General features: G+C 49.0%; 1 protein-coding gene across 1 annotated transcript in view; it reads left to right on the plus strand.

Moving 5' to 3' along the window:
* The first annotated feature begins 8,476 nt into the window (after nt 1-8,476).
* The window catches only part of TSPAN13 (tetraspanin 13), a 32,157-nt gene continuing 27,525 nt past the window's right edge, over nt 8,477-13,108 (plus strand). The window contains exon 1 of the mRNA XM_051963621.1: nt 8,477-8,790. Coding sequence (XP_051819581.1) covers nt 8,728-8,790 — 63 coding nt within the window. The 5' untranslated portion in view covers nt 8,477-8,727. The remainder of the gene's footprint in view (nt 8,791-13,108) is intronic.

Raw genomic sequence — 13,108 nt, forward strand, 5'->3', positions numbered from 1 at the left:
GTGGTGAGAAGAAGGGAGATGACCCATGGAAATCGGCTTGTAACTCTGAGCCGCCCTTCCCAATTGGCAAAGCCACAATTTGAACTCAGGCTTTTCTGATGCTAAATATAGCCCTCAGTGCTCTGTATCACTGCATTCTCTCTTCAGACAGCTGACTGTGCAGGGAAAGAAAATGTTCTAGCAAATGCAATCAGTCCATGTCATTCATTAGCTGATAAAACTGTGACTCTAGACCTGGTGATGGGGCGTGTCTGCCTGTCCTCCTGGATGTCTGCTTACCACCGGGAGGGGCCTGACAGTTCCTTCTAAGACAAGACCATCTCCTGACCCAAGCCGCTCTGGGTGGAGAAGGACTTCTGTCTGGGAAGCCTTTGGCCCCTTTCCCCAGATAACAGAGCCAGTGTAAAGCAGTAGAGCTAAAAAGGCAAAGGTTAGTCTGCCTCCAGGGCAGAGAGATAACCCAACTCTCAGCTAACTCTTCAGCTTGAGGAGTTGTTTTGTGGAATGAGACACAGAAGAAGACACAGGATTTTGTCCTAAGCTAAAATTTCCCATAGAAACAATACTTAATTCTGTCATCAATCAATGAATAAGAAATAGCATAATTCATCCATCAATGACTATGTTGACAATGTGAAATCTTATACGTTGGTTTTAATGAATGGAGAGCAGCTAGATGTTCCAGTGGACAGACTAGAATTTAGAATCAGGAAGCTCAAGGCTCAGATCCCGTCTCAGCCACTAACTAATTTTGTGACCCTTAAATTCTCTGACTCAGTTTCTTCACCTGTGAAATATGGATAGTAATAGACCTGACATGCCCAGAGTTGTTGTGAGGATTAAACATTTAAGGTGGTGCTGTTCAGCCATTTTTCAGTTGTGTCCATCTCTTGGTTTTCTTGGCAAAGATACCGGAGTGATTTCCCATTTCCTTCCTCAGTTCATTTTACAGATGATGAAAGGGAAGTGAACAGGATGAAATGACTTGCCCAGGTTCACACAGCTAGTATGTGTCTTAGGCAGGATTTAAAATCAAGTCCTCCTTACTAGAAGCTCTATCACTGTCTCTATCTACTAGAGGCTTCCAGTCAGCTCTATGTCCTTCAACATCTAGCTGTCCCGTCCTCATTTTAAGTGTTTGCAGAAAAACTGGAAACTGAGTGGATGCCCAACAGTTGGAGAACTCTACCCATTCATCTGTTTGTGTGAGTGTTGGAGAATGAATAAGTTATGGTATGCGAATGTTATGGAATATTATTGTTCTATAGGAAATGATCAGCAGGAGGATTTCAGAGAGACTTGGAGAGACTTACAGGAATTGAGGCTGAGTGAAATGAGCAGAACCAGATCATTACACACAACAACAGCAAGATTATGGGATGATCAATTCTGATGGACGGGGCTCTTTTCAATTCTGAGGTGATTCAGGCCAGTTCTACTGATCTTGTGATGATGAGAGTATTTACGTGTAGAGAGAGCTCTGTAGGAACTGAATTTGGATCACAACATAGTATTTTCACTTCTTTTGTTGTTGTTTGCTTAAATTTTATTTCCTTTCTCACTTTTTTCCTTTTTGATTTGATTTTTCTTGTGCAGCAAGATAATTGTCTAAATATGTATGCTTATATTGGAGCTACATATATTTTTACCATGTTTAAAAAAGTTATTAAATTGCCTTATGTTGAGCAAATAAAAAGTGCTTTGTAAACATTAAATTTAATTACTATAATATGATGATGATAATTACAAGTATGAGCAACAACAAATAAATACGTTTGAGAGGGGCTGAGATCCATATTTGTTTTGTTCTGTCACAAGGGAAATCGAATCTGGGACTCTCTTTTGCCAGTTAAGGCCCTAGATAAACCAGTTCACTCTCTCTCTCTCTCCAATTCTATTACCGGAGCTTCAGCCCCAAACCCTGCAGTCTTTTCTTTATAACCTCTTTGGAAGAGCTGGTTTCTCAACCTGGACTTTGAAGAACAATCAATTGAATAAGGTAGAATAATAAATATAGTTTGAAAACAACTCCAGAGCTATGTAGTCCAAAGATGTAATTTTACAGAAGAGAAAACAGATGGAGAAATTAATTGTCCATTAAAATGTCCAGCCATTTTGAATGCAATAGGCCCATTTTGTAGACTCAGGTTGAAGTGGATTTGGAAGTTGCTTTCCACCAATCAAGAGTATGCTAGCTTTCTTCAAGGATTTGGAGGGTGGTCCTCTAAAAAGAGAATTCTTTTGTTCTGCTTGACTCCAAAGGACATTACCAGAAGCCAAGGGCAGACAGTGAAAACTTTTTCTTTTTAGAAAAAATTTTTAGAGGGTGACATCTCATAACAGGTCATCAGGAGTGTGACAATGAAACAGACAGTGAAAAGGTAGAGGATTTGGCTCGATGTAGGGGAAGACTTTCTAATCAGAGTCACTCCTGAACAGATGAAGTAGCTTTGGGAATGGCCATTTCCTAAAAATCTGGAGATCATAAAGTGGGGGTGTTATTGAGGGGACTCTAGTAAGGCAGGGTGCTTATTATAGGATCCATGAACTTTGAAAACATATTTTTTAATAGCTGTACTGCAATATAATAGATTTTCTTTGTAAGTCTATTACTTATTCATTTAAAAACATGATCTTATGAAGACTTCCATATATTGTACCATATTGGTAAGGGGGTCCATGAAATACAAAAAGGTGAGCATCCTACTATATGGGCTAGGTCAGGTGACAATGCTTCCAACTCGGAGTCCGATGCTCTAACACAGAGCTTCTAGATTTATACTTGATGGTGCTGAGAGGCAAAGGTGAATGTAATGATTTGGAGATCAAGGAAAGATAACTTTTGGGTTGTCTTTACTATAATCCAGGTTTCATTTTTCTCCTCGAAAATGGAAGGGAACATATTTTCTCCAATATCATGTAAATCCCTTTGTTTGAAAAAAAAAATTATTTTTTTTTCTTTACACAGTATAATATCCTCCACCAATTTTCAAATGGTCAGTGGATTAAACTAATCTCTCTCTCTCTCTCTCTTTCTTCTTCTTCTTCTTCTTCTTCTTCTTCTTCTTCTTCTTCTTCTTCTTCTTCTTCTTCTTCTTCTTCTTCTTCTTCTTCTTCTTCTTCTTCTTCTTCTTCTTCTTCTTCTTCTTCTTCTTCTTCTTCTTCTTCTTCTTCTTTCTCCCTTCCTCCCCACCCCCTTCTGAAACACAGAATTTGATCCTGGGGAGTATTTTCAAATGTAACTTCTTCAAAAAATGAGAATATATTGTATTAAATAATGTAATAAAGCTTATGAACTGTAAGATTTTTTTTCTTCCAATTTTCTCAAACAATGGCACACACACACAAACCAGGGTCCCCCCCCAAAGTTACTACCCCTTGTTCTAGGTACTCTTTGGGTCTAGATTTTGAAAACTATTGCTCATAAGTCCTCACTAATGCACTTTACCTTTAATATTAAGTAGATGAAATTATCTTAAAGCAAAGGCATTTCCTGATGTTATCTTAAGAATAACATTAACAAAATTATTCCTTCTCCCCCCAATTACCCGCAGTGAATTCCCCTACTACAAAACAACGTCAGAGAAGAGTGAACACATACCTCGAGTGCTGTAGTTAAAAGTGTACTTAGGACCACATATGACCCAGGCAGCTACCACTGGTATTGCTTGGCTCCAGTGTTCTTTCCTTTATCATGATTTTTTCATACTGCCCTCTCTGAGTCATGCAGCTTATCTGGGTTCTTTGTTTCTATTCCTCTCTGCAGCCAAGATTGGATCTCTTCTCTACTGCCGGAAGTCTCACTCTTCAGAACTGTCTCCTGCCTTGACAAATTTTTTAGAGTGTGACATGTCATAACAGGTCACCAGGAGAGTGACAAAGCTTGTCCTAACCAGTGACTAACTGTCTCCTAATTCCACTAGTTTGGATGGAGGAATTTAGAGTTAGTCTATAATATAAAATCTACTAGCAAAGTACATGGTCAGAATATCCCTCTATGTCTGTCTCATAAGCATGTCAAACTCAAAATGTCTTCAGCAGAATTCATGATGTTGCCCTTTAAGCTGGTCCTCCTTCCTACCCTCTCTGTTTTAGCAGAGGGCAGCTTTGTCCCAGTTTCAGGATTTTGGTTTCAATCTTGGCTTTTCCATTTCCCCCCACAGAGCCAAAAGGATGCCAAGTCTTGTCCATTCTACCTCCTCAATATCACTTGCTTCTGTAAACTTCACGTGGCTCACCCTCTCAGCTGAAGCTTATTACTAAGGATAAGTCAACATGTTGGAAACTGAAAGGGGGACAGAGGAATGAGAGCTAAAGGTTATGGGTAGGAAAAACTTGGGGATATAATCTTTCTAAGCATTATGGAATCGGTTCCCATGGGTTTTCATGTCCAACTGTTAGCTGCAGTTAAGAGAGCCATCGGGGTGTGGTATTATTCACATGAATAAATGAGTTAAGTGATAAGGCTACAAACCCAAATCAAGACTGTCCCATTTAGAATAGGGGACAAATACATAGAGAGGAGTGTTAGCCCAGGGAGCGTGCTTTAGTCTAATACGTTGAAGAGAGATGGTGGGAATTGTCCAGGATTTTCAAGAAGCCATGGCTCTTAGTTCTTAGAGCAAGCGGTAGAGTCGCAAAGATTGGGGTTCAGTTTCAACGACTGACACACACTGGGCATGTGACTGTGGGCATCTCCCATTAACTCCAGGCCATTCATTTTCTAAGTAAATCCCAGAGATGTGGGGATCTGCCTCATTGGAGCGAGTGGTGCATCCCATGTGTGAAAAAGCTACACTTCTAGTCCTAGAGCTAAAATAAGTATTATATAATTGAGAACATATTACATATATATGTATGTATGTTTATTATGCTACTATAAAGCTGGAATTCTTTGCTAGAAATATTCAGTTTTCTTTTCTTTGAAGAAGGACCTTGCAATTTTCAATTTATGGTTATTTTATGCCATGAGATACCCACCTGTGGGACTTACCTCACAGGGTCCTTGGGAAGCTTACATGTGGATTATAAAGTGCTTTGTGGAACTCAAAGCACCATTTTTTTTCTTTACAAAGCCAGCTATTATTTAGTTTAATTCAGTTTAATTTCTCCAGCCCATTAACCTGGATCCTTCCTCCCATAGATCATAATCATCTTCACCTCATTCAGAAAAGCACTCCTCACGTATACAGTGACCTCCAGTGCCTTGCAGCCATTGGGCTGACCTCAGCCATCACCTTCCCTCCCTGATTCTGCCATGTCCTTTTACCAGGATGGTTTTTCCTGGCACTTTTTTGTATGCTAGTGGCTAGTGAGAACAGACTCCTAATCAAACCTATCACATACATCTCCTCATGGTCACGAGTGATTGGTCTTTTCAGAGACTTGTACATAGATTGGCAGCCCCAGAGCCTGGAGGGAAAAGCAGAGCTTTTTTTTTTTTTTTTTTTTTTTTTCCCCAGAAGCATCCTGGGATCATTGAAAGTGCCCGGTTATTTCCTAAAGGCCAGATTGCCTGAAACACAGCGGCTGGGTGCATTTCTGTCTCAGAGCAGCCCCAGAAGTATCAAGAGGAAAAATCCAATGTCACACTGCTGGGTAAAAGCGACCTCTTCCAGCCTCATTTGTAGCCATGAGACAGCAGCTGCTGTAATAACACTGGGACTCAAACTCTATTAGATTAAGCGGCCAAAAAGCCCTTCTAGACCAACTTTCCAGCATTGTGATTGTAACAGGGGAAGGCCGAGGTGGAAGAAGACATGCTCTGCATTTTATTGCAAAAGGTGCAGGCACAAAAAAAGGGGAGGGGCAGAGAAAACAGACTAAGGGGGGGGCTACTGGGAAGAGAACCAGCCCGAGGCAGTTGAGCATTTTGTGTCTCATTACTGGCTTCACACTCCCTCCATCCTGCTTTCCTCCATTGGAGAAAGGCCTCAGACAGACCATCACAAAGCAAAGTTTTCAAGGCTGCTTTCTTTGTTTGCCATGGCAACGGAGGAGGAGCAGAGAAGCGAGATGTACAGCTCAGGAAAAAGAACCACCCCTTGGATGTGTTTTAATAGAAATCATCTTGCCCGAAGCATCTCCATAGTCTGTGTTAAAAAGCTATTTTAAACAATGCCAACAAGCTATTGGATTTTTGCAACTTTACTCGCATCCTCTGTTGGTCCCAAGACAAGTCCAGTCCTGGGACAAAGTGGCAGAGGCGAGTTTCAGTGACTCAGTGGGCACCAAATCCACCTATTCAACTCAGTGACATTTCTGACGTCCTGGTCACCTATATGCCAGACTGAGTGAGAAAATCAAAACAAAAATGACAGTCCCTACCTTCTAGGAGTTTACGTACACTCCACTGGGGTCTGCAACATGTAATGAAATAATAGGAAGTCATTTCAAGAGGGAGCAATGGGAATTCTGGGGCTCGGGAAGGAGGGGGTCCCATTTTCCTGAATTGGGGAATCATTCTATATGTGGAGATTGAAGGTGGAGTGCTGGATAGGAGACAGCAGGCAAGTCTGACTCAATGGAGAATGAGGGAGTCATAGAGGTGGGAGGGTTAGGGTCAGGGGTGTGTGTGTGTGTGTGTGTGTGTGTGTGTGCACTTCCATGTGCATTCAAATTATGAAGGCTATTAAACTCTGTAATGAGGACTGTCAGCTCCTCAAGGTCAGGGTTAGTCTCTGTCTTGGTAGTTTCAGTCTGACTAAGTAGTGTCCCGCACACAGTAGGTGCTTAACAAAAACTTGCTGTTATTGTTGTAATCCTAGCGGCCAGTGGGAGCCACTGAGGATTTTAGTGCAGGGGATTTGGGGTATTTTACATAAACGTGAATCATAAATGGACACTTTAGATTTTCTGTTCCCAAGATACAAAGAAGACTACAGCCGTTGAAAATGAAAACTTAGCAGGATAAAGATAAATGAAGGGGTGGCCGAGGGGCAAAAAGGAGGCGTAAAATGGGTGGGAAAGGGATCAGGAAAGACGGCCTGGGAAAGGACAGAGGATGAAAGGAAGACAATGGCAGGAAACAGGGGAAGAGGCGCTTTTAGAGCGGGTTGGCACTCTGTAGAGCAAGCAGGTCAGCGATGTTCAGGGCTGAGAGACGATCCTCAGTTACCTGCCCTGGAAATCGCCAACGGGACGCTACGTCCAGGGTGGCAGTTTGGGAGCCAGTGACCTGACCTAGAAGGCACAAGCCCCGGGTTCGAGCCTGCTTCCTCGCCCTGGGGATCTCGACACTGCGGGACTAAGCCCGTTTCTTCATCTGCTCCCGGGGATCGAAATAGTCCCAGAACTGGGCGTTGGGAGGACGGTGCTTTGCCCATAAATGGGTCATTCATAAGAGGATGCTTGCTCCCCCTCCCCCCCCTACCTTCGCCCTCCCCACTCCCGCCAGGTCCCCTGGACGCTCTTCCTGGCAGAGTCCACGCTCGGCCAGGTCCGGGGACAGCGAGAAGCCTTGGGGTCGGGGGCCCGGCCCGGCCCGGGGAGCTGCTCTGAGTGCAGCGCTGTCTCTCCCCGGGGAAGGCCAGCGGCTGGCTTGGGGCCCGGGCCCCCCTCCCCCTCGGCCAGGAACACGGGTGCGGGAGCCGCGGAGCTTCAGCCCGGCTGCCACCATCTGCCTCCGCCCACGGTCCCAGAACTGATGCAATCGGTACAGGAACCGACGCCCGGGCTCCCAATGGGGCTCCCCCGCGTTCTTGGGGTCGGAGCCTCCGGACCCACGCGCTCAGAGAAGCGGGAGGAGCCTCCGGGGAGGCCGCCCGGCTTTCCAGGGCTTTGCCTCTTCTCCAGTTTGCAGAGAACGCCTTAGTTGGAGTTCAGATCCCGGGGTCGCGTGCCGGGAACAGCCAGTCCCCCTTCCAGGGGGCACGGGCCGGCTGCTGTGTGACGCCCCCTGCGCGGCCTCGCGTGTCCGTGCCCCTGAGACTCAGTTCCCCCGCCTGTAATTTCAGGCTAATCCCACGATCCGGCTCTGGGTTCTCGGCGCCGGCCCCCCCCCCCCGCCCATCTCTGCCTTCCCTGTCCCGGCAGCCTGCGGTGCCCCCGCGCCCCCAAGCCGAGGACCGAGCCAGGGGCTCCAGAAGCCAGAGCCTACGTTGGAATGGTCGCGAGATCGCAGCTTGGGGGCCTGGGAGGCCGCCCCCCTCATTTGACAAAGGAGGAAACTGAGGCCCAGAGGGGCCGGCGATCCCTCCGCGGCCCGGCCGGTTCCGCGACCCCAGCGGGGCTCCGGCCTCTTGCCGCCCCGCCCCCTCCACCTGCCAACGTGGTGTCTGTCTCCCCCGCCCCCAGCCCGCCTGCACGCAGCCCTCTCTCCTTCTCCCCTCCCCAGCGGCGGCGCATACATTTGCATATTTTACCTTTGTTCCCGGGCAGCGGCCTATCAGCGCGCGCGGCCCGGCCGGGGCGGGGCCTCGGGCACTGCGGCGGCGGCGGCGGCGGCCCGAGCCCTGGGAGCGCGGCCGGCGCGGGCTGGGCTGGGTGAGGCAGGGCTGCGCCGCGGGAGGCCGAGGTGTGGGCGGGGGCGGCGGGGCGCTGCAGCCAGCCCCGGACACGGACCGACCGACGGACTGCCGGACCCACCGCCGCTGCTCGGCCCCCGCTTCCTAGAGCCGAGCCCCGGAGGGCGGAGGAAGGGGCGCGGCTGCCCGTGCCCGTGCCCGGGGGCTGCCCGGCCGGCTCGCTGCGCTCTCCCCTGGCCTCGCTTCCTGCCCGCCCCCCAAGATGGTGTGCGGCGGCTTCGCCTGCTCCCGGAGCTGCCTGTGCGCCCTCAACCTGCTCTACACGGTGAGTGTGCGGCCGCGGGCGCGGGCACCTGCTGCCGCCCGCGGCCCCGCCCGGCCTCCCCCTTGCCCCCAGCCCGGCCCCGCCGGCCTCCCCCTCGCCCCCAGCCCGGCCCGAGCGGCCTCCCCCCTCGCCCCCAGCCCGGCCCGGGCGGCCTCCCCCCTCGCCCCCAGCCCGGCCCGCCCGGCCTCCCCCTCGCCCCCAGCCCGGCCCGAGCGGCCTCCCTCCTCGCCCCCAGCCCGGCCCGCCCGGCCTCCCCCCTCGCCCCCAGCCCGGCCCGCCCGGCCTCCCCCCTTCCCCCCCAGCCCGGCCCGCCCGGCCTCTCCCTCGCCCCCAGCCCCTGCACTGGCCTCCGGGCAGCCCGCCCCACGCCGGCATCCCTTTGGAGGACTCCCACCCGGGGCGGCCTCCGGCCTTCCCAGCCGCCCTCCGCCACCCCCGGTCCCCCGGCTCTGCCGCCCGTCCCGGATCCCTCGGGCCGCGCTCGATTGGGCAGAGGGTGGGCTGGGAGTCCAGCCCGGCTCGGGGCGTCGGGGGGCGAGGGCGGCGGGGGCTGGGCCCCAGCGTGCAACCAAGAGCCCCGCTGCTGGCCGGCGGTCCCCCGGAGGCCAGCGGGCGGCCCTGCGGCAGGATGTCCGTGGGGGCTGCCCAAGTTTCCTCCGCTTTTGTTGTTTTTTCCTAAACGATTGTTTCCCCAGGGCCGCCGCTTAATGTCTTTCCCAGTTCCTGCTAGCCAGAAGCAGCGCTCCATTTTAAGCCGGGGTCTCTCCGGGCGCGTCCCCACCCAAGTGAGCTTCCCCATCACACGCATCGTTCTTATTTTCTAGGCTTGGTTCGGAGGCCTTCCCCCAGAATTCCCCCAGAATTTGACTGCGTTCGCGGAGGGGCTCTGATTTTGGGGCCCTCCCTGCTGAGCAGGGCTCCCAGCACATAGTGGGCGCTTAGGGATGCTGAGGAGGGACTCCGGAGGCATCCGACGGCTCATTGGTTGAACCAAACCGAATTCAATTGGGTAGCTGGAATGGGGGTCTTGGGAGTGGGGGGCAGCCGTGGAGGAAGAAGCTGATGAGGCAGGATACCTTCCCCCCAAATGGGGACTATTCCTCCACAGCCTCTTCTCCACCTCTTCCCTTGCCCCTGCTCCTACCCCGCAAAGGTCCCCGGCAGACTGGGAGTTAAGTAGGAGCCAGGCCAGCTGTGGCTAGCTTATGTTACAGGCCTTGGAACGGAAAGTTAGCCCCGTCTTCTCCTCGGGAGATCGTTTTACGGGAATTGTTGTGCGTGCTCGCTTGTACACGACCACGTCTGAGGTCTTAGGGCAAACAAGGGGTGAGAGGAACCTTTCCCACCCTTGGCAAGCCCGGAGGGCTTGGATGCCGATCCCAAGAACAGAGCAGAGACCCCAAGCTCCAGCTGGCTGCACCCTGGCCTTGTCGGGGGCAGGTGTCTGGTAAATTCCTACTGTGTGCCTGGCCCAGCGTGCGGGGATCAGATTAGTGTAACTGGAGAGCTGCGTCATGTGTGTTCTTCCCTCCAAATCCACCTTTGAGTCCTGCTTATCAGGGTAGTTGGCTATTAAGGCAGGGCTAACCAGCTCCCTGGGAACTCTATAGTCACCTGGACTGTTGGCCTGGGCAGATTCCACGGTGGCTTCTTGGGGCTCTGAGTTCTAATCCTCTCATTGATACCAACCCCATGGCAAATGACTTCATGGCCCAGCCTTATCCCCCAGGGCCTGCCTGGCAGTCCTGGGCATTGAGATCCAGGAACTTGTTTGGAGAAACAACTACCAGTTTCAGGTCGCTTCTGGCTACCTTCGGGCCACTGGATGGGAAGGGAAAGGGGGCAGGAGGAAAGATGGCACTTGGAAAGGGCCAGCTTGCTTCTGCGCACTGACAGCCAGCTGTGCTGACAGGACAGTGACTTGGTTTAGATCTTGGAGGGCTTCCTGTACAGTTGTGGGGTATGGGGGAAAAGAGGATGTCTGAGCACCTCAGTGCTGATCCTTCCAGTTATTGCCTGGGAAACCTCGCCGAGTTCTCCTCATCTATGAAATGAGCTGGGATACACTGACATTTAATCTCCCTAGTGCCCAGTCTGTGCTGTTGGGAGTTATACAATGAAACAGCCGGACCCTTCAGTCCAATCCATTGAACACAGACTGTGTGTTTGTGCTGGGTCAGAACAAATATAACAAACAAGAGAGCACAAACATCCCCGCCATCCAGGATAAAACTTCTTAAGAAAGGCGAATAAAATCTTGTTTGGTTATTTGCCCAGGTGATCACGGAACAATCAGAGCCGAAGGGACCTCAGTGAGCAGCCTGGAGTAAGCTGTAGCTCTTATACAGGATTCGGACAAAGGGTCCAGAGTTCAGTAAATAGCCTCCCAAAGTAGATAGTGACCAGAAAAGGTTAAGAGCCTTGTTCTATCCTGACAGATACGCATCTAGTCTTTTCTTGGACAGCTGCAAGGAGGGGAGCCTATCATATCTTTGGAATAATGATCCCTCAAAAGTTTCCCTTGTCAACAAGCCTAAAATTCTCTCCTGCTTGGCTTTCTCACGTCCCTCCACACTTATTCTCCAGTAACTTCCAGAGCTTATTCCAAGGGGATTGCTGCTCCCTAGCTCCATTTAACCAACTTTAATAGGATGGATGATCGAGAGCCAGTGAGCCAGACCATATCTGGCCTTGGCTCGAGTGGTTTGTCATTTCCCATAAGCACAGAACTGAGATGTTATTTATTTAGACCAGTGCTGCTGGGGAATGAGGGGAGTGGTCGAGGGATTGGCTGGATATTTTCAGGTGAGCACTGGTAGAAAATCAAAAGCGAGAGAAGGGGACTGAGTTTTGGCCCAGAAGGACAAGTATCTCACTTGTATTTGGGCTTACTGTTTCCTCAATGCTCTGGAAAGTCACCTCCTAAAATGAATGGCTAATTGCCATGGCGAGCCTCTGGCTTTGATCCTGTTTTGTTTTTTTTTTTTTTTTAAATCCTTTGAAATGAATATACCAGGACAGATGTGGCTATAAGTGGTCAGGGTCACAATTATCAGCAATGGCAGCAATAACTAATAACAATAACCATAACATATGAAAGTAAGGTTATTTTTAAGAGATGTTGTGCCTGATGTGATCTCTTAGTTGGGTGGAAGGAAGATTTCCTAAATGCAGAGCCTTAACCGAAGATGTTGGGTAGGGGATTAGGTGTGGCCCATACCCATCACCCTCTCTGCCCTGGGAGCTGTCCTGATGCTGAGCCTGGACACAAAGGATGATCCCAATACATTGTCTGTCACAAACACAAAAGGCAGCCCTCTATCCACATTACAGAGCATTACATGTTAAAAGAGAGAGAGAGAGAGAGAGAGAGATGGAGATGGACAGCAACTTGTCTTAATTTCATTTCCATTTTGACTGCATTGAAAAAGATTCAAGAAGAGTAAGATGAATAAAAATAATTGTGCATGCGGTGAGAAGAATGAGATCATCATAGTTGATGTTTATGTAGGGCAAGTTTTTTTTTTTTTTAACTTGGATTCTATGAAAAAAATATATATATAAAGCACAATGTCTGGTACATTCAGGCACTACATAAATGCATATTCCTTTCCTTCCCTTCCAATTTCAATATGATTGGTCTCTGCTATTCTCTGTATTTTATGCATTTATATTCTGAGAAGGGGTTCATAGCCTTCACCAAAGAGTCTTGGTTAGAGAGAGGGAACTCCTTTTTCTCCTCTTCTTCTTCTTCCTCCTCTCTTTCCCACCCTTCATTTTCCCTCTCCTCACCTCTCCTCTCTCATGCACATACAAGTTAAGCTTTGCTTTAAGTTTCACCAAACACTTTCCACAGGATTATCCGTTTTGAGTTTGAAGGGACTTGAGAGGCGTCTAATGTAGTCCTAATTTTACACATGACATAATTGAAGCCCATAAGGCTTTCAGGCTCACCTAAGATCACAGCAGGCTTACCTAAGGTTTACCTAATAAACATCAGAAGGGGGTCCCAGGATGGCCTTTGATCCTCACAGCAAGTCGCTGGGTAGCATTATTAATAGCCTCCTTTAATAGACCAGGAAACTGACTTGAGAAAGGCTCAGTGACTTGCTTAGAGTCACACAGTTCTTATCTAATCTTATCAGAATTTGAACTCAGGCTTTCCTGATTCCCAGTGCCATCACTGCTCATCACTCCATCTCACCTCTTAGAAGAGAGTCAGAAGCTATGGTGTATGAATATAATGGAATATTATTGTTCTATAAGAAATGATGAGCGGGCTGATTTCAGAAAAGCCTGAAATGACTTAGATGAATTG

The sequence above is a fragment of the Antechinus flavipes genome, chromosome 5 (assembly GCF_016432865.1).
Source record: "Antechinus flavipes isolate AdamAnt ecotype Samford, QLD, Australia chromosome 5, AdamAnt_v2, whole genome shotgun sequence".
Lineage (NCBI taxonomy): Eukaryota > Metazoa > Chordata > Mammalia > Dasyuromorphia > Dasyuridae > Antechinus > Antechinus flavipes.